Below are 25,269 nucleotides of genomic sequence, written 5' to 3'. Positions count from 1 at the left end.
TGCAAATAGAGACCATTTGGCCTATCAAGTCTACAATATCTAACCCAATTAGCCTACTTTGTTCTACATTTTTGGATTTCTCTCCACAATGAGAAGTTTCAAGGTTCATCCACTTTGACAAAATATTAGGTGATTTTGCATAGTCTCATCTTTTTATTTTTGCTTAATACTCATTTTCCTTGAGTATATTTGTTAAGGACTTTGAAAAATATTGTTAAGTTATTCACTCTTAATTGAACTAGTCAAACATTTGTATGTGGTTACATCTATCTATAGAAAAGATATTAATCTAAGTCTAATGAGTTTCTTTTACTTTTAAAAACAAACCTGTTTGAATCTTGACTCTGTGCAACTTTGATGTGAACTGATCATTCACTATAAAAACGTGACCAGGCTCAATTTCTTTTGATTTGGGCTCTTTGCTAAGGACTCGTTGCGTTGGTTTTCCACATGCTAATGACTGAAGTGCTCTGATCAATTCTCGTTCGGGAATATCTGTTTCCTGCTGAATTTCCTGTAAAGAAGTTACAGCACTTCAGAAAGAGTATATATACAATCATACCTCATTTTCACATGCATTTTGTTCAGCATTAGGCAAGTGGTTGGGCTTTTAGGAAAAGTGGAAATAATTAAATAGAACAATTCTAATTCTGACTCAGTCTACATTGTTGCAAGGTCAAAACGCTTAATGGAAAAGCCTATTATAGAAGAGAAAACATTGTGATGAAGAGATGTATCACAAACATTCTCAGATAAAACCATCTTTGGTAGTGTTGTTTGCAGTCTATGCACTAACAAATAGGAAAATTGAAACACCAACATCTCTCCTATAAACACATTTTTGCATAACTTGCCAGTATCAGTACAGAAAAACAAAATCAAAATACTGCTGATGCTGAAATGCCAAAGAAAGCATTAAAATTCTAGTTTCCTGGTTTTCACCAGAACAAGCGAAAACTAATGTAACCAAGTTTACACCTCATATAGGCTATCTCTTGTTTCTTCGCTTGTTCTCTACCAGCCCCTTTTGCCTTGCACCGTCCCTTCTGTTATCCAAGCTCTCCTGTTTTGCATCCCATACTGATCTCCCCATTGAATCTCCTCTCATTTCCTTAAAACCTATTACTTTCCAACTCTTTTTCAGTTCTTAGATAAACTATTTTTTCCTCTCCAGAGATGCTGCCTGGATTGAGCACATTATTTATGTATGTCACTACAAGGTGCACTGTTATAAACTTAAATAGCAATGCAACTCTCAAGATCATTTTCCTTAATCTTTTACATTAAAAAAACTGAAGTACAAACTGATCTGAAATCAACCAGCCTGTTTATCGACTCAGGTTTTCACAAAATTTAGCTTCTCACTGATCAGTAATGCAATTTTCTGTTAATAATAATGTATAACTTTATCAGTCCGTACTGAAGCACATTTAATAAAAATTACAAAAATAACCTACTTCACACCAGCGTTTAAACAGTCATTGGCTCTTTACATGCAATTATCTTGTGGTTAAATAGGCATGAAACAATTTAGTAGGAAGCCAAGTTCATGTCCTGTGAAGCTACTTCAGCAAAAATTTATTTTCCCTAATATAACAGACTTTGACATGTATCGGATTGATGTCATTCTCACCTCAAATGTGTATTTTTCTCTATTGTTAAACAGCATTAATATAGTCATTTGGAAAGTAGATACTTGTAATATGTGCTTTCTGGTATTCGAGCCAGTTACTTGAGCTCCACCTACTCCAACCTCAGAACCATCTTCCTATTAAGACAAAATGTATAAGTGACCACATGGAACATATTTCAAAATGATTGCAACATTAGCATGTAAAATATGATTTCACTGTCTTGGAATGATTAATAAACACACGTTCACCAGTTTAAAAATGGCACAAGCTTGACTGCATTTTAGCTTAACTGACTAAAATCCACGGGCCCCAGGTTGTGAAACTTGAAAGGTTTCAGAAAAGATTTACAAGGACGTTACCAGGGTTAGAGGGTTTGAGCTGTAAGGAGAGGCTGAACAGACTGGGGCTATTTTCCCTGGAGAATCAGAGGCTGAGGGGTGACTTACAGGTTTTATAAAATCATGAGAGGCATGAATAGGATAAATAGACAAGGTCTTTTCCCTGGGGTGGGGGAGTCCAGAACTAAAAGGACATAAGTTTAGGGTGAGAGGGTAAAGATATAAAAAGGACCTAAGGGGCAACTATCTCATGCACAGGGTGGTGCATGTATGGAATGAGCTGCCAGAGGAAGCTGTGGAGGCTGGTACAATTACAACATTTAAAAGGGACCTGAGTGGTATATGAATAGGAAGGATTTAGAGGGATATGGGCCAACTGCTGGCAAATGGGTCTAGACTAGGTTAGGATATCTGGTCAGCATGATGAGTTGGACCGAAGGATCTGTTTCCGTGCTATGCGTCTCTATGACTGAGTGCTTTGTTGTAAAAGTAAATTACGTAAAACTAGGTGATTTCTTTTTACATTAACAGACCTGAGAAGAAAATCTGCATATGGTTTTACATCAAGAATAAGGAGTTGACCGTTTTTCAAATTTCCTTTCAAGCACAAGACAAACAGAATGCTACAACTGAATTTTTGATGGTCTCCAAAACAGCAGTTAATTGAGACTAAATTTCAATTTATGATGCAAATATAATTTCTTCCTACCACCCATTCAAAATGATTAGTGAGCAGTCAGTTACTCAACCTATCAGAAAATTATTATACGCTTAACAAATGCTTCATTTATCAGCACACATATAAATGCAAATTTTAAACAAACTCCATAGTAAACTGAAAGCAACTCTAAATTGCTTTACTTTCTAAAATCTTGAGTTTTACTATGCTTTTTAAGAATATAAACACTCAGAAGATATTTAATTCTTGCATAAAGAGAAAAAAGGCATGACTACATTTTTGAAGTACTTTTATCAAGGCTTGGATTGTTTAACCATTTGGAGTTTAAACTCTAACTCTTCTATTCAGAAAAATGCTGCAGATGCTGGAACTCTAAAATAAAAATAAAACAATGCTGGAAGCATCACAAGCAAGTAGGACCTAGGAGAAAACGTTAAAGTTCTCCCAACTGGAACTGGTCACTGGAATCACCAACGCTGAAATGTTCTCTTTACTTTCCTGTCTCCATTGATGCAGCTTGACCTGAATGTCACCAACCTTAACCTCCACATTGATGAATTTAGAATTGCTACTTACAATTTTTCTGTACAGCATTAGCATTAGTTCAAGATTTTGCCCAAAAGCTTTACAATTGACTGCCTTTTTGTACAATGTCATAAAGGCATTTTAGCTCAGGTAGATGCAATTAAATTTGATTACTTTTTCTTAAAAGACATTAATACAATTTCTTGTAATCAGCACACGATGCAAACATCTATTCAACTGACTGGGAAGTTCTCATGCACTTAACCCAAATATTTAATGCTGAATGAATGAAAATAATGCAAATGGTTTCTTCTGTAAAGCTATTTTTTTGGGCTCAATATATGCAAAATGGACCGATGCTGAAATAAACAGTTCCAACGATTAAATTTTAGGTAAATTTTGAATTCTTATTTCCATTCTTTGTAAAACTTAATTTGTAATTAAATTTGTGTAAATTAGTGCTTTTACCCTTTCAAAATATAATGTACTGTACAGACCACAATATCCTCTTTGAAGTGTTTCATAGTTCAATTTAAGGCGAAGAAAAAACCCTAAATGTACACACAACTTTTGCCGAATAGAACCATACTCAATCAAGATTGCCAGCAAGGTGAGAACAGCTCCCTTTATTTCCAGTTTATTTTAACAATTAGTGCATTTTCCTTCTCTTGCGTTTAACCAATTTGTAACAGTTTCTAGGTGTTTATTTCATTAAGGCACTTGCCTTTTTCACAGGTCCATAAAAAGTGGCATTTAAATCTGCTGAACCCATGTGGTGTTGAAGTGTGAGCTGTCGACCACTGTGCTTTGCCAAGTAGAATCTGCAATTAAAACAAAAATTAGCATTTCCAAGCATGTCTATAAAAATCTCTACCCTAAAATGCAAGACAAATACAACATCACTTAATGGTTTGTATCGATCCTTAGTTGTTTTTGAACAGCGTTATAAATGTGGGTCTTTACAAGACTGTGTTAAAAGGTGTCCTTTAATTTAAGCCAAAACAGTGAGCTGCATTTTCCCAAAGTTTGGCCAAGTGTGAACTTTAGGAGAGTTTCTTGAGAATGGTTTCTCAGTTTTACACTGCTCACCTCTAATTATTCACAGCATCGCTGCTGCAGTCACCACAAGTGCTTGCTGCTGCTGGGACTTAAAAGGTTTCCAGTCACTGACACCAAAATTAAAGTTAAAAATCACACAAAATCAGGTTATAGTCCAACAGGTTTAACTGGAAGCACGAGCTTTTGGAGCCCTGCTCCTTCATCAGGTCGTTGTGTCAATGAAGGAGTGGTGCTCCGAAAGCTAGTGCTTCCAATTGAACCTGTTGGACTACAACCTGGTGTTGTGAGATTTTTAACTTTGTTCACCCCAGTCCAATACCGGCATCTCCAAATCATGACCAAAATTAAAGCCCAGCTACACACCAGTTCAAATGCTACAAGCTAGGAAACGTCTTTCACTGTTTCAGCAAGAAAAGGCTTGCACGGGAGATGGTGAACAGAGGTAAGTTGGCACCTGCTTTGCAGACAAGGATCAGGAGGTCCAGGACTGAATGGAGATTCAGATGGCTTAGCATAGTCAGAGGAGATCACAGCACCACACTTTCCCAGACTGGTTTGAAGTTGTCACCCTGAATAGTCTTGATTCCACATCCAGAGGAATGACTAGCAATGCTGTAGAACAGTTAATGAACTTCTAGGCTCCACAAAGGTAACTGCTATCCTCCTCTCTCTGTGATCTCACATTCTCCAACTCTGCCACTGCAGACACCTCCCACCAAGGCTCACTGTCTACTTTCCCATTCTTGTGTGCTGCATCTTCATTCAATTGCTATCACCCGCCTTATTCATTCAAATGATTAGCCACTGCACTTCCTACTCACTCATGGCACCTCACCACCATTCTCTCACCTGCACCAACACTAACAGCTTAGCAATCACTTTCATGCAAATCAATCCCTGCCCCTTTTCTCATTTTGATAGAAACACACAACAGGGCAAAGGGGGTCAAGTTGCATGGACCAGTGATCAAGACTCAACTGTTCACACCCAATGAATACAGAATTCTTGTCTTAGCAGCAGTGGACCGTGTCTACCACCTCTGTTTCGGCAACCAAGTACAGTTCATTGGTAAATGTTGTGCTGCTCTCCCATAACCACCACAGAATATTCTTAACATGTCCAAGTTTCTACTCCTTTTTGGCAACTCATCCCCACTTTTGTATTATGCAGGCATAAGCAACACCCAAACAGACTCTGCCCTAAGGAAACCAGCCTGTCCAGACATCAGTGCCTCCTCTTCAGTGGAAAGCAACATAGATCTCTAGGAAGCAGTGACAAGACTGTGTCCTACACTTTCGACAGCTCAGGTACTGACATCTCAGTGGACTAGATCAGACTTGGGAGCACTGCAGTCAGCACATTACTGGCATGTCTCCACAGCTGGCCAACAAAGAAACACCCCAAGTCACTTGCAATCAGGGTTACCAGAGAACAGCACTTGCTCAGCACCAAGCTCATAGGGTGGAACCAATATGAAATTATAAGCAGTAGAAAAAAGTCAAAATGATTTGATGATCAAATACTCTTAAAATAAAATTGCTTTTTTGGAAGCTTTACCTTCGAAAGACTTCAAAGGCATGTCGCGGTGCCGGGGGGATGTTACATTTTGGTGTAGCAGACTGAGTAGGCCAATACCCTGTAGTCAAAACTCTTACAGTTAGGTCGACACCTCCTAGAGAAACCTGAAGTGAAAAAAGGAACCAAGTTCATTTTATATATTTCTATATTTATAAGAGGCATTGCACTTAGTAAAATATAATGGTTTAGGTTCTACTGTGATTGGCAAATGATGCTATTTCCAGCTAACCTAAAAGAAAGGTGTCCAAATGATCTTGATGACATTGATTTAATCTTTGATGACATTAGTTTGATCAGACAGGATTCATATACCAGCTATTATCATTAAGCAAATTAAGTAGCCAATCACTTGGAAGAATTTTCAGAGGCAGTAAAACCCTAAAGTAAAATTTCCTGCTTATCTTTCACTTCACTACATAGGAAAACATGGTACAGATAGAAACATGGAAAAAACTTTTTTAAAAAAAAAAGAAACCTATTTAATTTAAGGAATGTTAAAATGTGATGTTCCACAAAGATATGTTTATAGAGCGAAGAGAATTGCTCAGGAGTCCTTACAGATTTTTAATAGTGTGCAAGATCCAAATTACTGCTGACTCAACAAGGTGGAATATTACACCACAAAAGGGGAAGCCTCTGCCAAATGAAGTGATTTCTGAAGACTATTATTGCATGGATATCCGACAGTACACCTCACGGAGGAGCAGGGAATGCTCCTCTGAATTTTCTGTTTAACTGCGTTTAGTGCAGGTGGTCATGGTTCCTATTGGTTTCACAGTTATGATCACTATGGATATTAGTGCTTTTGCCATTAATACAGTTGTAAAATCTGGCTGTTGTCCATTGTACACAAAAATTTAGTTTGTTGGTGATATCAAAAAATGGATTCAGTCATTATAAATCTTAAATTATTAAAGAGTACAAAACTTTTGGTGACCCTATGCTTACGTTTTGAGACAAAACCAGTTCCATTGGCGATGATGTTTTGCCAGTGGATGGCTGGATAAAAGAAAAACTTATTGAATAAGGAAAATCTACACTCCTAATAATACAATCCCTATCAATCCTAGTCTACAAACTAAAAACATTTAACAATTAATAGATGATAGTCCAGTGTCAGAAACTTAGATTTTCAAATCACTTAGAATGTTCCATACCCTGTATGATAATAATCATTTTAATGGAAACATCATCTCACCCCAGTAGTTTGTAAGTGTTGTCGAAACTCATCCATCGTTGTATTTGAGATACTCATGTCCCTGAACATTCCTTCCAGTTTAGATGTGAACTGGCAGCCACACTCCGTCTAAAGAAAAAGAAACATTTAACATAATGATTCAAGTCAACAGATGTAATCTTAATGTATGGACAATAATCCAAGTCCCAAAAATATTGCTTCAAAAAGGGAAGCAACTTTGCTGACTGAATGATACTTATATTTTGCCTATAGCCTCTGAATTCAAAGGATTAAATTGAAACTAAAACACTATTTGGGCTACATAAGAGGCCTTGGTGAAAATTAAATTAAATAAGTAACTAGAGGTAAATTAACTTCAGAGCTGAAAATGTGTTGCTGGAAGAGCTCAGCAGGTCAGGTAGCATCCAAAGCGTAGGAGAATCGACGTTTCGGGCATGAGCCCTCCTGAAGAAGGGCTCATGTCCGAAACATCGATACTCCTGCTCCTTGGATGCTGCCTGACCTGCTGCGCTTTTCCAGCAACACATTTTCAGCTCTGATCTCCAGCATCTGCAGTCCTCACTTTCTCCTCGTAAATTAATTTCACCCAATTATACTCCAATTGCCCAAACAACATACATTTGTGGACCACAACAGATTGCCTGCTTCCCTTAAAACTATAGAAATAGATATTTTGCTAGTTCAATATAAAATTATGTGAAACTGAAACAATGATCACACAATTTTCACACAGCTTGAAAGCCAATTTGCATAGCTATTTTTACCAGAAGAAGTCATATTAAAGTTTCAAGCTTCATTCTACTTCTGAATCAGTGCTACCAAGCTTTATAGCAACCTGGAGTGCTAAACGTTTTTGGTAAAAAGGCAAGTATAAACATTTAGGTTAATCAGTGTGAAAACTTAGATAACACATCACATTCCACTTGTGAAGATATCTTATTTTTAAAAATTTATTTTGAACCTCCTTATCCCCCAAAATTAGTATGGCATTTATAATTCACTGCATAATTTTTTCATGCTGTATCTTCTACTTCTCTCATGCCACTTCCTCTAAGCAGTACATAAACAGTTAATTACAATTGCACTTTTGCAGTGCAAGATTAGAGTAATAAGATATTCACCATTATGAATGTAAATGCGATTAGAATGCTTTTTCTTTTAAAATACCGGACTACCACAACTTAAGATTTACATTTTACCTTAAGTTTCGAGATCATATTTTTCTCTGAGTCATCAGATACACTTTTGTTAGTGAGAAGCCTTCTGGCCAGATGCTGCTTGTAGTATCGCTCAAACACATCTTTCTCTTGCATAAATCGGAACAGTACCATGGCCTTGTCCAAGATTGTCTCAACTTCTTGTTCTGTCAACTTAATAGAAAAAGAAAACTCACCTTCTAATAGGACACGTACAGCTTATGTTTAAAGTAGCATTTAATCTAAGTTCAATTTCAACACAGGACATTTATTTCAGAACTGTAAACATGATTAGAGTACAAATCTTAACTACAGTTCACCGTATGTCTTTCCATAGTTAAGAATTCAATCCAAAAGTAATTTAAAATCATTTATTTGACCAAATGAATTATTTTCTCTATCTATTCTTCACAACACATATATATTAAAAAAAGTTACTGAAATTTCTGCAAAATTTTCATCAAATAAAACAATAAATGGTATGGAAGCAAATGTAATATGGTGCTGATAGTATGTGAAACATTAGTTCTGGTGACAGACATTTTGTGGTGGAGAACTTTGAATTTGCATAAAGATCCATCACATGAAGGATCGAGCGCTCGCAAAATTATCCATGCCCATGGACAGAATGCCTAGTTTCAGATGACTGCAATACTTTAGAGTGTTCACTGGCACCCATGGTCATGCGAAAGTAGTGTCATGTCACTTGTACTCATAGTCGCTCATATCTAAAATCTGATCCAGGTTCAATTTTCCTGCAACCACATTCTGCATTCAGCTATCAGCAGTGAAACAACTGACCACAAGTCCATCAGGAAGTGGTCAGCATGTTGCATCCTTGAGACCTTGCAGTAAAAGAGAGGGTGGATCCTGTCGCATGGTCCCTTTAGCAGACTGTCAAAATCATTTGGCAGAATGCCTCATCACCAGAACTCTTTAACAGCACCAAGACCTCGCTTGGCTAGTGGTGAAGAGTATTACCTGCGAGATCCTTCTTGCCTGCCTGTTAAGTCTGCGCCACCACATTCTGCCCTCAAAGCAGCTGCAGGGACGTTGAAACAGTCACACATCTCCTTTTGGATTGTGTCTTTTGAAATGAAATCTGGAGAAAGATACAATATCTTTTGTCGAGGCTCATACTGAGCAGTTCTGTGATGCAGGATTCTGCTCTACAGTCTATTACCCAGGATGCATACCAAGACAAATATCAACTGTGCCTGAAGGACCATCAACTTGGTGAAAGATGCTCTTTGGTCTTCCCAAAACTTGCCAGTCTTCCAGAATAGGGAGTTGACCTCAACCAAGTGTTGCACACTGGCACATTCCAAGATCCAGGACTACATGCTGAAGGACACACTAAAATTTGGGGTAGCTGCTGTCAAGGTGCAGTGGGGAAATACCACTGTCTGGCATCTTCCTGCTGAAGCACAATGGGAGTCCATTCAATTATCAGACACTCTTAGTGCCTCAAAAAAATGTAAAAATAGTTTGGTTCAAGAAAGATAGATGTGTCTTTGGATTGTTTGATAGAGTCAAACTCCAACATTTTGCATGTTTGTTTCCTTCATACGTTACTATACAGAACCAAACTGTGTTTGTGAAACGTATTATGAATAAAATGTGTTTTGAAATTAAAAAAAAACAGGGCTCACTGCTGACTTCAAACTTCTATCAGAAAGGTCTAACAAATCTCTATAGCAGAGGTTTCCCTTTACCAAGATTAATTTGAGTTTGTTGTCAAGTCAAGGGTATATCCAAGAGTCCAGCAACAGCAATGATATTAAGCAAGGTAAGCAGCCATACAAATTTAAAAATTCTCAAACAGCAAAACAGGAAGTAAAATACTCTGAACTTGTTAATTTTCATTCAACATTTTAGAAAGTGAAAGAAATTATTAGGACACATACATGAAATTAAGTTAGGTGAATTATCAAATGTAAATAAAATTTAAATGTAGGAACTTGACATTTGACAAACGTAGAATGAGCTTTTCAGGACAACAGCAATTATTAACTTAGTAATCCACAATCAACAAAATGCAGCCCATAGAGGCAAGGTTTCCCACAGCGATTCTGTGCCAGAAGGGACCTCCCAAAGGGTGGCTGCTGCTGTGGCTGCAGTAGGCCCTGGACCGCTGTCACTCAGGAATTAAATGAGATCAAGGTTCACTGCACTCAGACAGTCCCAGCACAAGGGTTTTTTTTTAAGTGGGTAGCTGCTGCTCAGTGTGGTGTGGGTGGGGCCGCCATGAGTAAGTGTTCCTAATCGAGACACCAATAACCATAATCCCAACCATACTATTCGCAAGAAGGAAGCCAAAGCAGCTTCTGCAGGTAAAGTTCCCACCGATCACTTGTAAAATACTGACAATAAGAAGAGACACATGTAGCCACTAATCAGTCACTAATTGACTTAATTAGTCAAAGGGCAGGCAGGTCATTTACCAGGCCACTAACTGAACACCAGAAAAGGAGACAGGACATTTAACTTATTTTATGTTTCCCTACCTCCCAGCCTGCAAGTTGGGAAATCTAGAAATCTGGCCACAGGATCACTGACAACAACTTCTGTATTTCCATGCTCAACTGCACACCTGCAGACTTCAAAAACTGCAGTCAGTTTCAGGGAAGTGATAAGTGAATGCGACGGTTTCACTATAATTAAGATCTCAAAATCTTGGTCAATTACATTCAATTTAGGTTTGATTAGTTTAAGTTCAATTACATAAAATCAGTACACAATTCCATATGTTTTCAATTGCTGGTCACACTATCTAATCAAAGCCAACAACTGAAGTCAGTTAACCAATTAAAACCGACCAAGAGCATTAAAACAGCCAAATAAAAAATGTCAGTTTTCAGACCATCTGACACAGAAACATTTCTGTGTTTCAATCACAAACTAAAGACTTTTTGATTTTATTGGGTGATTGCATTGTTGAATTTATCCTTAAGTTATTGTGGAAACCTGGTTTTAATGTCACCTCAGCAAATATGCACACTGCGATGATTGATAGATTTTTTTGAGAGGTAGGAGAAGACTTTGATATTTGAAGGATTAAAAATACACAGTTAAGAACATGAATTCAGCAAAGACAAAATTAGCAGCTTAACTGTGGAAAATATCAAAGACTTAATAGAATTGTGAAATCCAACACAAATGTACCAACTTTATGAAGGATTGAAATGTCAGAGTGCAGCAACCTTAGGATACAGTAGAACAGCCAGAAAGTCATTGAGAATCTTGGAAATTATCTAACCAGTTGCATCAGCAGAAAATAAAGATACTATTGCTTAAGTTCAGCAGTTTCATTACAGTTCTTAAGTATGCAAAATGCTGGCATATGTTTAGGAAAGATTGGAGCATACAATATGTAACTTAAACAGCATCAGCAAAACATCTGGTAGAATGGCTGTCAAAATGAAACAACAGACAATTGACAATAGGTGCAGAAGTAGGCCTTCCTACCCTTCAAGCCTGCACCATTCAATATGATCATGGCTGATCATCCTCAATCAGTATCCTGTTCCTGCCTTACCTCCATAACCTTTGATTCCACTATCCTTGAGAGGTCTATCCAACTCTTTCTTAAACGAATCTAGAGACTAGGCCTCCACTGCCTTCTGGGGCAGAGCATTCCACACACCCACCACTCTCTGGGTGAAGAGGTTTCTCCTTATCTCTGTCCTAAATGGCCTACCCCTTATTGTTAAGCTGTGTCCTCTGGTTCGGCATTCGCCCATCAGCGGAAACATGTCTCCTGCCTCCAGAGTGTCCAATCCTTTCATAATCTTATGTCTCAATCAGATTCCCTCTCAATCTTCTAAACTCAAGGGTATACAAGCGCAGTCGCTCCAATCTTTCAACATAAGATAGCCCCGCTATTCCAGGAATTGACCTCGTGAACCTATGTTACACTCCCTCAATAGCCAGAATGTCTTTCCTCAAATTTGGAGACCAGAACTGCACACAATATTCCAGGTGCGGTCTCACCAGGGCACTGTACAGCTGCAGAAGAACCTCTTTGTTTCTATACTCAATCCCTCTTGTTATGAAGGCCAGCATGCTATTAGCCTTCTTCACTATCTGCTGTACCTGCATGCTTGCCTTCATTGACTGGTGTACAAGAACACCCAGATCTCTTTGTACTGCCCCTTTACCTAACTTGACTCCATTTAGGCAGTAATCTGCCTTCCTGTTCTTGCCACCAAAGTGGATAATCATACATTTACCCACATTAAACTGCATCTGCCACGCATCTGTCCACTCACTTAACCTGTCCAGGTCACCCTGTAATCTCCTAACATCCTCCTCACATTTCACCCTGCCACCCAGCTTTGTATCATCAGCAAATTTGCTAATGTTACTATTAACACCATCTTCTATATCAATAATATATATTGTAAAAAGCAGCGGTCCCTGCAGTACCCCACTGGTCACTGCCTGCCATTCCGAAATGGAGCCGTTTATCACTACTCTTTATTTCCTGTCAGCCAACCAACTTTCAATCCAAGTTAGTACTTTGCCCCCAATACCATGCGCCCTAATTTTGCTCACTAACTTCCTATGTGGGACTTTATCAAAAGCTTTCTGAAAGTCCAGGTACACTGCATCCACTGGATCTCCCTCGTCCATCTTCAGAGTTAATTCCCCAAAAAATTCCAAAAGATTAATCAAGCATGATTTCCCCTTCATAAATCTATGTTGACTCTGTCCTATCCTGTTACTGCTATCCAGATGTGTCGTAATTTCATCCTTTATAATTAACTCCAGCATCTTTCCCACCATTGAGGTCTATAATTTCCTGTTTTCTCTCTCCCACCTTTCTTAAAAAGTGGTACATTAGCTACCCTCCAATCCGCAGGAACTGATCCTGAATCTATCTTAACAAAAGTTAAGATTTGGACTGAGAGTTGGAGAAAAGCATCAGCGTGATGTTTGAGAATTCAAAGTTTTCTGTGGTTTACATCTAAGATTCAGGTTGAATAACTCAAATCCCACAATCTGAAAATCAATAGTTTCCTGAATCAGGCATTTTTCTATTCTAATCTTCTAGTCATCAACATGAGTTAAATTAAACAAAAAAAAAACCCTATTTAAACAATTCGGTTAGGTGCTACATTGATAGTGTGGCACTCAACAAGTTATCAACCTTTCTGTTTTGAGTTCCAAATGACCCTTTGACCCCAGCCAACCTGGCATGACCTGAATGTCCATAGTCCAATCTGTTCAACTTCAACTCCAGAAACATCCAATTTCAGGCAAGGGCTCAGTCATAAAGGTGCCAATTTTGAAGTACTTCACTTAGTAAAATGTTACATAAAAAGCCAGTATTTAAAAATACAAAACAAGACATTCATCCATCCAAAGATTCTGCATGTAAACTGCAGATACTTTACTGGGGTTCATACAGTAATGTGTTGTGAAGTTTAAGAGATCATAGAGCAATTACTTTTGGTGAATGTATCAAAACATTTGAAATTATCTCATTTAACAATGTACAAAAATGTGCATTGCTCAAATATTCCTCACCTTCAAGTGACATGAGCAAGTTAAAAATCTAGTATGAAGTACCATGTTCACAAAGTCTGCAATTTAGAGGTCACTCCAAACAAAACAAAAACTGTGTACAACACTTAAACAAACCTCCACAGTTCTTTCCCCAGTTGATGTTGAGTTAGTGAAACAAATCCCAAATCTCCCAATTCCTTTGGTTACTAAAACTTACCTGCAGCACCTTATTTCCCTGCTTGCACAGTTTATATCATTTACAAATCTATTCCATGCTCTCACTGCATCAAACTTAACGAAAAACCTTTTGCTTGCAAATTACTTTTTCTGTCTGGTTCACCCTAACTCTTAAATAATCCCCACGCTATTTTTCACTTCTGTACCCTTTACTATTCCTATATCAGTTTTCCATGTATCCCACCTATTTAACCCAAATGCTGGTGACTGCCTCAGCTTGCCTCTGAGGAATCCACCCCAGATAGCTCAGTTTCTTTAAGAGCCTGGCACTGATGTTTTCATCAAGTCATTTAAACATCTTTTCCTATTGCCTTAACATTCCAATCCTCTTCCTAAAACGGTAGAATGAGAATTAGGAAATTTGTTCTGTTGTGTGTCTGGATCAGCACTCTGACAGAGCTAGTTCCACTCCTGTACCCTTTTCCCACTGTCCTGCAAACTTCCCCCTTCAAATATTTATTCAATCTTTTTTCGAAACCTTTACTGATTATAATATACAGCAATATGAAACTGGGAAATATAATAAAGTGCATGGAACATACAAACTACTGTGACCACGCTATTAATTCCATCAGCATTTCTACTCTAAGGGGCAAGTGACGGTCCGGTCATTACTGCACTTTTACAATAATGGGCCAATCAATTCTTTCTATGCTACAACGGATCTATAATGAAATCAGAGTTATTGACTGCTATGCTATACTTCTAAAGGTCAGCAGGTGGAAACAGTCAACCATTATTATTCAAATAGCATTTGAACATTCTTGAGGCACAGTAGTAGTATCCCTTACTCTGTGCCAGGAGGCCCTGGTTCAAGTTGCACCTGCTCCCTAGGTGTGCAATAACATCTCTGATTAGAACATATCAACATAGCCTCTGAATAAGGGTTAAACGTTAAAAATACTGAGGGAAAATTCAGAAAGATCTTAAATTCCACAGTACTTTATTAGTGTATTCAAAAAAGGAACAAAAGCTGAAAAATTGCAAGAAATACTTACGCCTTTTACTCCTTTTTTAAGTTTGTCATCTATAAATAATGACAAATACTCTGGGGATCTGGAGTTGAGGTTAAGAAAGTATTCAAAATCACCAGCTATGGTCTGTTTAAAAAGACGATCATTGTTGAATGAATCCTGAAGGAAACGATCAAATCTGCCTTTCAGATCAAGGAGACCCTGTTTGAAGAAAAACATGCATGTTTAGTCTCCAATCCCATTCACTGCAGTGGATTCTGGCTTTAAAAACCTGTGATAAATCCTCATATTACACTTCAACTAATTATTTCCAATTTACATCTATTCTAGAATAATTTAAACAATTGTTAGAATATTTTCTTTTTCTGACAGTTTAGTCATTCAAAACTGGGTCACTTATCTCCACAGTAAAATCACATCCAATGCTGAATGGATCAGCAATTGTACTGTTGTGGTAATGGAACCAGCAACCACCAATTACAAACATCATTCTTAAGCAGTCTCTCAGGATTGAAAATGACTTTCTTCTACTCAACAACAGTGACTAAATACTTCAATGTTTGAACTGCATACACTGCCACAGTTAGGGGTAAGTACGATTCAAAGAGACAACTGGGTTTTTGTATAGTCCTTCCAATGTTTGCATCTGACCTACGTCTGGGTCTTTGAAGATGCTCGGAATGGTCTGTGTCTTCACAGATGCTCTTTCTGTAACTTAAAAAAAAATCTTTTGCTTTCAAATCCCTTCGTCTATCTGGTTCACCCTAACTCCGTAATAATCCCCACGCTGTTGTTCATTTCTATACTCTTTAACATTCCTATATTATTCTTCCACATATCCCACCTATTTTACCAGAATACTGGTGGCTCCCTCAGTTTGCCTCTGAGGAACTCGCCCCAGGGTTTCATGGTCCTGAGTTAATGATGCCCAAGAACTGGAGGAGGGGAGAAAAATTTCAGAGAAGCTTTGAGGATATTCTTGAAGTTTTTTCTTGACCTCCTGGTCACCACTTAAAGTTCAAAGTAGAAAGCTTAATTTAAAATTGTGTTAGATGTGCAGATCATGTGGCCTCATGCGATTCTGTATGACCAATCATTATACAACTTAGGAATGTTGACTTGAAATAGGACATGAATACTAGTGCACTTATCCTGCCAGTGGACTTGCAGGATTTTGCAGAAGCATCGCTGATGTTATTACTCAAGGGATGTAAAGGTGCTCGCTATACCTGGTCTAAGTGTCTGAAGCATACAGGTGAATTGTTAATACAGCTGCCGTATAGGCCATAAGCTTAATATCAGGCTTGATGTCTTTGTTATCACTCTGTTCCTCAGATAGCCAAAAGCTGTACTGGCATGCTAAAGGCATTGCTGAATTACAGTTTTGAAGGTATGACAATTGATTCACATGGTCAGGAAACATAGGATAATCAGAGGCAGTGCTGCATGGCAGGAGAAGGTGGTAGAGTCCTTTGTTTTCCAGATGTTTGGTCTAAGGCCTGTTCTTTCATGCGTCTCTGTGAATACATCAAGATAGTTTGCAACACAGATCAAGTTTCCTGTCCTTCCTGTAGGTTAACTCCATACAACGGGAAGTTTCAAACATATGGAGTGGACAGTCATAATAAGGAAGATGGAGTTGAGTATTGGTCCAGAGAGTCTCATTTGATCCCAGTTTGCACATACATTCGGTTTGTGGTGCATCCTTTGCTGAGGATCACTGCTTGTATGCCATTGTGCAACATGCAGAGGATGATGCCAAATTTCTGCAGGCAACTAAATTTGAGGAGAACATTCTATAGTTATTGCTAGTTTACAGGATCAAGGCTTCTGAGTAGTCAAAAAAGCAATGTGGAGAGGTTTTTCTTACTCTATCATATTGACAGATAAAATCTTCAGTGAGACTCTGGTAGGAACACATCAACCACTGTAAGGAGACTATGAAGAATTTTTGCAAGAGCCTCCCTACAACAAAGAGCAAAATAACCCTCCGTAGATACATACTTCTCCTTTTCTGAAGCTGGCCACAATTACAGTCTTACAAATCTGTAGATATGCTCTCCTCGTTCCAAATGAGGGAGAGGAAGTAGTGTACACAAGCCAAGAGTGCTGCATTATTATTTTTATTAATTTGTGAAAACATACACACACACACACACACCCACCCAACTCTCTGTTTCATGCAGATGTGTTTTAGAAGAAATAATTGGGCTGCTTCTTTCTCCCACTAAAATGCATGGCTTCATATCTATGTTTAAAATCTAACACTTAGTAACAAATTTGGAGAATTGATATTTATCATCTTGAATTTTGCAACTTTTCCTTTGCATTAACTATCAATGCAGTAATTAATACACATGTAAATTTACAGAGACCAGTCATAAAATCTCTTTCAACCACACAAATCTAAATTTATACTCAATGTATTTGTCATCTTATTCAAATGTATCAATTATTCTGATCAGATATATTTTAAGATATTTAATTCAATCTAACCTGCGAAGTTGTATATGAGGTCAGTGCAAAATGAAAGCATGTCCAACATGCCACCCACAAGTACAAATAAAACTAATAGTCATTTGGTAACATAGAATTTGAGCACTAAAGATAAGACACATTTTGTCATGCATTCATAGACACAATTTGCAGGAAACACTAAAAGGGAAAGGAACATTTATACTGCATGAAAGGAGAGTGCTAACTGGTGACAAGTGGGCTTGATATTTTTTGCAAATTATTTTGAGGAGTGCAAGATGAAAAGCTTCAATTAGAATATTTTTTTCAGTAATACTAAAGTAGATTTGGTAACAGTACAGATTGATGAACTAGTAAGTGCAAGATTTAAAAAACACACTGCAATCCAATTCACTTGCAAATTTTGATTCCAGTTACAAATTTGTTTCTAGTTAAAACAAATGGAGTCAAAGAACAGAATTAGTCTATGCTGACCTGAATGTAGTCCACTGGATTCTTGCCTTCGCCTTCCTCAGAAACTAGTGCCTTGCCCTGTTCCCTCAGGTAGGAACTCATACATTCGCACATGGTTTTCAGACCATTTGGCACACGACTGAAGAGCTTGTACATGCATGCTAAGTCTGAAATAGGATATGAAGGAAATTTTTGTACTAGCTTGATTGTGCACTACAAAATGGCTCTACAGTGTTAAATTTTCAAAATATGTAGAAACATTAAAAGTTAACAATGTTAAAAGTTGTCTCTCAAGAGCATGTTTTACCCTTGTAGCACAATCAATCTTATAGAAAAGAACAACGCAGCTTTAAAAAAATCAATGAGATTCAGATATTAGCTTCAGTTAATTTTCCATTCAATATTTTCAGATGGCTCTCAAGAATTTGATCACTACTCGATATATAAGTAGATTCATCAAGCAATTATTTGTTTCAATAATCAAGGAGAAACTCAACATACTAAATAATGGGCAAATACTTTATTTAAATACAAATGAGTCCGCAAGGGCTTGATTCTTACCCTATTAATGGATTCTAATAAGAATAAATGTCTGCGCACAGCAGCTTTTCAGAAGAATAACAAAACATCTATGACTGAAATAATCATGCAGAGACTGCCTTATCTTAACAAGAAATGCACTGACACATCTGACCATTTACTCAAAACAGGTTGGCTTGGCAAAAATTTAAAGGAGCGTATTGATAAGAATATACAATAGATTTGAGAACTAAGTATAGCCAATTCTATTCTGATTCATGGATGATTCCAGGTATAAGTGGTAACTGGAACTGTGTAGTGAAACATCTCCATTTACAACATTAGATGAAATCCCACAGCAAACTGTCTGTCATCTTGCAGGTCTTCCAAGTTGTTCTGCTGAATATAAATACAAGATTTTCAGATAGCCATCTGTTAAGCATAGAAAACATGGCTTCCATTCAAATAGTACATAAAACTTGGTCCATCCTAACTCAAGGAGCTACTGTGAATTTCTGTCTTTACTCGTTCTGCTCAACACACCGCAGCACTTGTGCTAGTAAAATAAACCGAACGCGGTTTCTGAACAGTACAGAAGGCATATTCTGCCACATTTAGTCTTTTGCCATCCCTGCAAAATTGGCAGAGTTGTTCAATGCTCTGTTTTTAAATTCACAAGAACACCAGTCTCTTGAGCTTGTTTTACCATTTAATAGAATCAAAGCTGATCATTGGCTTGACAACCATGTTCCCATTTGTTCTCCATATTCCTTCAATCCCTAAATGCCTAAAAGTGAAGAAGCACCCACAGGCCCCAAGAATAGAAATATCCGAAAGTTAACCACCTTGTTTCCACTCAGTCCTATGTGACTGATCCCTTATTCTTAGACCATAACCTGTGACGGGAAGCAATCCTTTCACAGCCCTTCAGTCTTGCATCCTGAATGAGATCGTGTTTTATCTTCTAAACTCCAGAGAGCACAGGTTCAAGTTACTACACTTTTCATCACAGAATGCCCCTCTCAATCCAGTCAACTTTTACGATACTGCCTCCAAAGTATATCCATTTTTTAAGTACGGCAACAAAAAAAAATTGCAGTGTGCAAGTGCAGTCTCAAAGCTCTGCACGATTATAGTAAGATTTCCTTCATTTTGAACTTCAATTCACGCCATTTTGCTAATTGCTGTGTGTACTTGCATGCTAACTTATTATGATTTTGTCACACCCAAGCCGGATAAAGACCGAATGTCTAACACTGGAATTGTAACAATTGCCAAGAAATCAATAACTTTATTAACCGGGAGGTGCCAGCAATCGTTGCTTGGGACCACAGCCTTGAAATTCTCAATGGCTTGCATTCAGAAACATATAGAAACTGGCCAAAAATATGGACAACATCAATTAAAATCATAGAATCATAGAGATGTGCAGCATGGAAACAGACTCTTCGGTCCAACCTGTCCATGCCGACCAGATATCCCAACCCAATCTAGTCCCACCTGCTAGATTAAAAGGCATAACACATCCAATCAATACAGCGTATTAACAATAAAGCCAGCAGAATATTTAATACTACAATTAAGCCAGAGAGCTCAAGTCATATTCAAACACTGCAGTGTTTGTCAGATTATACCAAAGCACTATGTTCATCAATGAGAGAGACATTCAATCCATAAAGACAAAGTTGGAATTAGTGTTAGGAGTTTAAGAATAAACTTTTAAGCTTTTTGTTTCTCCAGATAAATTTTCTGAAGCTTATGAACTGGATGATGATTTTCATTCATGACTATCTTGCAACACAAAAACAGAAGAGTCTGCATGCAAAATATGATCGATGGACTTTTGTACTAAGATTAGAAAAGCATTAAGGCAATGGATGCCTCTTATAAAGTCCTGAACTTCCCAAGACAATAAAATGTGTCTTCCTATTACGAAATAAATTGTGAACAACAATGGAAAAAAAATAGAAAAGAGAAAAATCCTTAAACCCCTATAACTAATCTAAAAATCCTGTCGAATCATGTTAGTTGGAATCCCTGCCTAGAGGTTGGTGGTGCAGTAGATTTCCACTAGCCTTCACCCTTGGTTTAAATCCAGCTTAATAATGGGACAAAAAGGGTATAATGGCCATGAAGATTCCAAGTAAATTTCTTTCAACCTATTTCTAAATGGGCATTAATTATAGACCAGACTCAAAGCCAGAAAATAACTGTTAGAAAGATAGAAGAATATCACAATAATGCAGGTGGGACATCCAAAAAACTGAGGTAAAAGAAACACTGACAGGACAGTTTAGAGCTGGTTCTGTTGCTCTGAGCTATGAGTCGTCATTGTTGGCACTCGGTTCTCAAAATGTCAACCTGATCAACGCAAAACAAACTGTACCCAGTTTATTGCAAGACATAGGAGGCACACACATTAAAAGAAATGTTAATGGAAATATTACAATCGAAAATTAGAAGTTTGTATACATTAAATTGATGTGTTGGAGTGTGTTCAAGGCTGCCAAAGCGCTTGGACAATATTTGTAAATAGCTTTTACCATATCAACTTCCATCGTACCCTCACTGCACAGGGAAAATTCACGTGTTACAATCTTGTGTCAATGCCAAGCCTCTATTACATACAATGTAATTTATTTAAATGATACATAAAACTTCAAAAAGTCACTGGCAGTAAGATAATTACAGCCTTTAACTCACTCTCTAATAATCTACATTAAAAATTAAAAATAACTTCTGTTTCTTACTATTCTTGGGATTGTTCCAGTGTGTCCGTACTGTGACAAAAGGATATTTTGTGGTTTCTACACAAAGGAGGCCAATAATGTATGTGTTGAAGTTTTGGGTAAAATCATGTCTTATATTAAGATGTATGTTTAATTGAAAAGAATATTTGAGATCATGGCAACAAACAATAATTGGGTACTCAAAATATACCATATTCAGCACAATAATTAGCACCTGGAGCTATTTTGCCACATCCTTTAAAAGGTATCTTATTGTCCTAACTAAAGCAATTTGTAAAATACTAATTAGGCCATATTACTGAAAGTGGTTCGGACTACTGTATTGGAGCATGATAGCAATTTACTTGATATTTGTAAAGGAAAATTCTAGTGTACGACAAAATAAATGGTGACTGAAAGATAGTAACACCTGAAAGTTTAAAAGACATGAGACCATGCATTTATTAGAAAATTATATATAATCATCTAAATCCGAAGAGTCTGTTATAAGCATTGAACACAGTCCAAAATAGCAAGAAGTGTCGATCAGATCAACAATTTCCAGTTCACTGCACAATCAATGAGTTTGTCAGATACTTGGGTTATCTCAAGCTGTTAAATCACTCAGATTTTCCAAACTTCAACTAGCTAGGAAAGGCCAGGGCAAACTATAAACCTTAGTCTTCCATTCTTGAAAAGAAATCCCACCAATGTATCAATTTTAAGCAAAATTGTTAAGTGATTTCAAGTTATCAGTCTCTGACTAAGTCCAAAAAGGGAAAATAGAGAAAGCACAGCAAAAGGATCAAGAATATAGTGTCTGCGCATGTTAAACATAAATCATGTGTCTCAGCTTAGATATATGCGAGAAAGATAAAACTAAAACACAAGAAATAGAAATGGTGGAAATAGAAAGATTGAGGAAATGAAAATATGGAAATGGCCTTAGAAAAGCAGCTGAAGTGTTAAAGAAAATTAATCCATCCTGGGAGCACTGAATTTCCTGGAGCTGCTAATATTTGAAAGGTTTACATGACATTCGGTAACATTTACATTTTTCTGGACACTTAGTGTTTGGAGATTCACCAAGAGATTACATTTTCCAATATCAAAAGACATAGGTTGTTTTGATGCAGTTTCACAACATTTGCAAAGTATTGGGATACTTTACAACACACAGCTAACTTTAAAAAAAAATACACCTAATAAAAACTTTGCTGTACTTTCTCCAAGGAAGTGTTCATAGATATACAATTTTACTTAACAGACAAATTTTCACTTGCACCCTCAAATAGAAAATGGTATGTCATTTCACTCAAAAGGTTCATAAAACGTAGCACCCGAATTCACATTAAAGCCTAAACAAAACATAAAATTAATTATCCCTGAACTAGAATAACTTTAAAGATGTTCACTGTACCTTAATAAATGCTTCAAATAATAGCAATTATAAACTCAGCACAAATTAATTTAAACATATATAAATTTGAACTCTGATAATATATATCCCCAAAAATGAAGTGTACAAACTGAGCAGTAGAAGTCACTTGAGAAAAAAAATGCCCTTTTGAATTCACCTTCTGTTTTTCCATTTTTTAACATATGGACTAGGCCAGAGTTTTCCATTTCTACAATAGTCTTCATGTGTTTAGAAATTAGTTCCCTTTCCACCACCTTCACAATTGGTTCTTCTGTGGATTTATCAAGACAGTGCATGACTCGTTCAATTTCTTCATTAATCCGTGCTTCCACTTTCTTAATGTATACAGATGCACTATTCTCTGCTAAGAACTTCTGACTTTCCATCTACGTAAAGAGAAATATTTGACCATTTTAAAGTCAGAAATAGATTTGCTTTACATAACTGTTCTTAATACTTTAAATTTACTAATAACTATTGAAAGTAAATCACAATTAAAAACAATTAGCCTTGAAATAAACTACAAAATTAAAGATACCTGGAAAAATTCAGCAGACATTTCTAAAAACGGAGCCTCAAAATCTTCCTCATATACTGATCGACCTTCTAAGCCGAGAATCATTAGCATCTGACAGGCATTCCGAATTGCACCTCTAGTCAAACAAAGAAAATATAAGAACAGGTTACTTACGAAGATTGTTTTGGAGTGTATCAGAAAAAAAGGCCAATACTGAGCAGATCAGAACATACAACATAACAGTATTAAAATTTAAAACTGTGGCAGAATATTACGTTTAAAAAGTGCATTCTCAGAGCAAGCTTGAATTTGTCAAGGCTCCCTAAGTATAATGTAATCTACAATCTTTTAAGTGGAAAATTCAATCTGATCGACAGTAAAATATCTGGTCCTTCAAAGAGCCTTCTCCTCCACAAGCTAGCAAAAATAGTACTGTTATACTCAATATTAATATTGTATAAGTAAATCTCTACCATTAATGGCTGCTAAAGTATTTGTATCACATTAGGAAACTCTTTGAAGACTAAACACTGAAAACATCGTGCAATGATGAAACAAACACACTGTAGAGATTCTTTTCTAAGATAACCACACCAATTTCTGGATTTGTATTACTTCTTTTCTAAAAAGCCAGATTGCACCAAGTGGAGCAATAATCACACAAATAATCCATGCCACGAGGTATTTACAAATTAACAGTTCATAATGAATATACTTTATACAGCCACCAATTTGAGGATTAAAACTGAAAAACATTTGTACAACTGCACAGCTTTGTGCTCAACAGTTAGCCTACTGATTCGTTTTAATTAGGACTGCAAGAGTTTATTACCATTGGCAAAGGAACTATCAAACTGAATTTGATTGGAAGTATTGATTGAAAGTGTCAGAATTCTAGCATTTTAACAAAACCTAAATTGGCCTCCTCTTAACTCCTCCACAGCAGTTCAATGCAACAGTTCATAAAAAGATGCATAAATGTTCAAAGCTTCGTTATTAAATATGCATTGCAAAATCTAAGCAATGCAGAATTTGTTTAAAACAAAATTTTACCTGTCATCAATATATGTAGCTTTTGTCAACAAATATGTTGGCTGTAGATTCGCAGAACTGATGTCTGAAATACTCAAAAACTGTAAAACGTGGTAATAAATTTCAATAGCTCCAGTTTAACTAATGAATACATGAAAACACCTAACTGAAACTCTTGTGAAGATATTTACGGTTCTGTTCTACTTTATTATTTTTTTTCCAGAGGTTGTGCAGAAAATTTAGACCTCCAGAATAATGCAGATTTGAATGGCAAAAACCACACGTTGAGGTAATAGGCTTCAAGGATTGTGATTTACATAATGCAATGCCTGAGCACCTGAAAGAACAGTTGCTAACTGGAGCAAGAAAAGGGAAAAACATGCAAGTCCTCAGTCAGAGGGACAGACATTTTAAGGGATTGTGCAGATTCATATATCTAAAGTGGCGCTACACAACAAAAAGATTTAAGTGTTGATACTTGGCCATTGTTAATTATAAAACATGCACCATACAAGTAAATTGTATATTGTTACATTATTGTTCAATTCCAAACATATGAACAATCCACAAAAAGTTCCAGGTGAGTGTACATAGTGTGCAGCCCAAATCGTCTACTACAAATGGTACTGTATTCCTTTGCTGCATTTCTAATACCTCTAAAGCCCTAACAGTCAACAAATATCTGGATATTTCCTTCTTGAAGACCATGACCTTTTGATCTAGCACTCTTGCTAGCAATTTCTTTCATATACATTTAAAATTCATTTGAAAGAAAAATGTTTCTCCTGTATTCCCTATTCTTTTATCCATAAACTTAAAATAGAACATAGCAATTACTGTGCTGCTTATAGCAAAAAACACCAAGATACAAAACTGTCCAGGCTTTTCATAAGTTGAAATGAGTTACAAAAGTAATTCTGACATTCTCTTTTGAAGTGAAAGATAAATCTGGGATAATGAGTTTTTTCTCATGTGGTATTCATTTGTCAGTGAACTGCTACTTGAAAGATTTTCCTAAACTCCATAGGAGTCACCTTCTTGGACCTAATCAAATTAATAATTAGCATAACTGTCAAGAAATGAAACTGTGAAGATTATGTCTACAAAAATGTCAACATTTCAAAAATCATTCTGTTCTAATTTAATTTTGAAATGTTACTTAAAGTTTTTGCAATGTTATAAATCTCCTCAAGTT

The 25,269-nt window shown here is 36.8% G+C and overlaps 1 protein-coding gene across 1 annotated transcript in view; it reads right to left on the bottom strand.

Moving 5' to 3' along the window:
- The window catches only part of cul3b (cullin 3b), a 61,903-nt gene that overhangs the window by 4,264 nt on the left and 32,370 nt on the right, over window positions 1-25,269 (bottom strand). The window contains 10 exon segments of the mRNA XM_060834858.1: window positions 328-514; window positions 1,634-1,768; window positions 3,901-3,997; window positions 5,793-5,917; window positions 7,012-7,119; window positions 8,211-8,381; window positions 14,954-15,130; window positions 17,879-18,024; window positions 22,683-22,911; window positions 23,064-23,178. Of these exon segments, the coding sequence (XP_060690841.1) occupies window positions 328-514; window positions 1,634-1,768; window positions 3,901-3,997; window positions 5,793-5,917; window positions 7,012-7,119; window positions 8,211-8,381; window positions 14,954-15,130; window positions 17,879-18,024; window positions 22,683-22,911; window positions 23,064-23,178 (1,490 nt within the window).

This window comes from Hemiscyllium ocellatum, chromosome 13 (genome assembly GCF_020745735.1).
Source record: "Hemiscyllium ocellatum isolate sHemOce1 chromosome 13, sHemOce1.pat.X.cur, whole genome shotgun sequence".
Classification (NCBI taxonomy): domain Eukaryota; kingdom Metazoa; phylum Chordata; class Chondrichthyes; order Orectolobiformes; family Hemiscylliidae; genus Hemiscyllium; species Hemiscyllium ocellatum.
The sequence above is the reverse complement of the archived record's forward strand: the minus strand, read 5'-3'. Positions and strand labels throughout refer to the sequence as shown.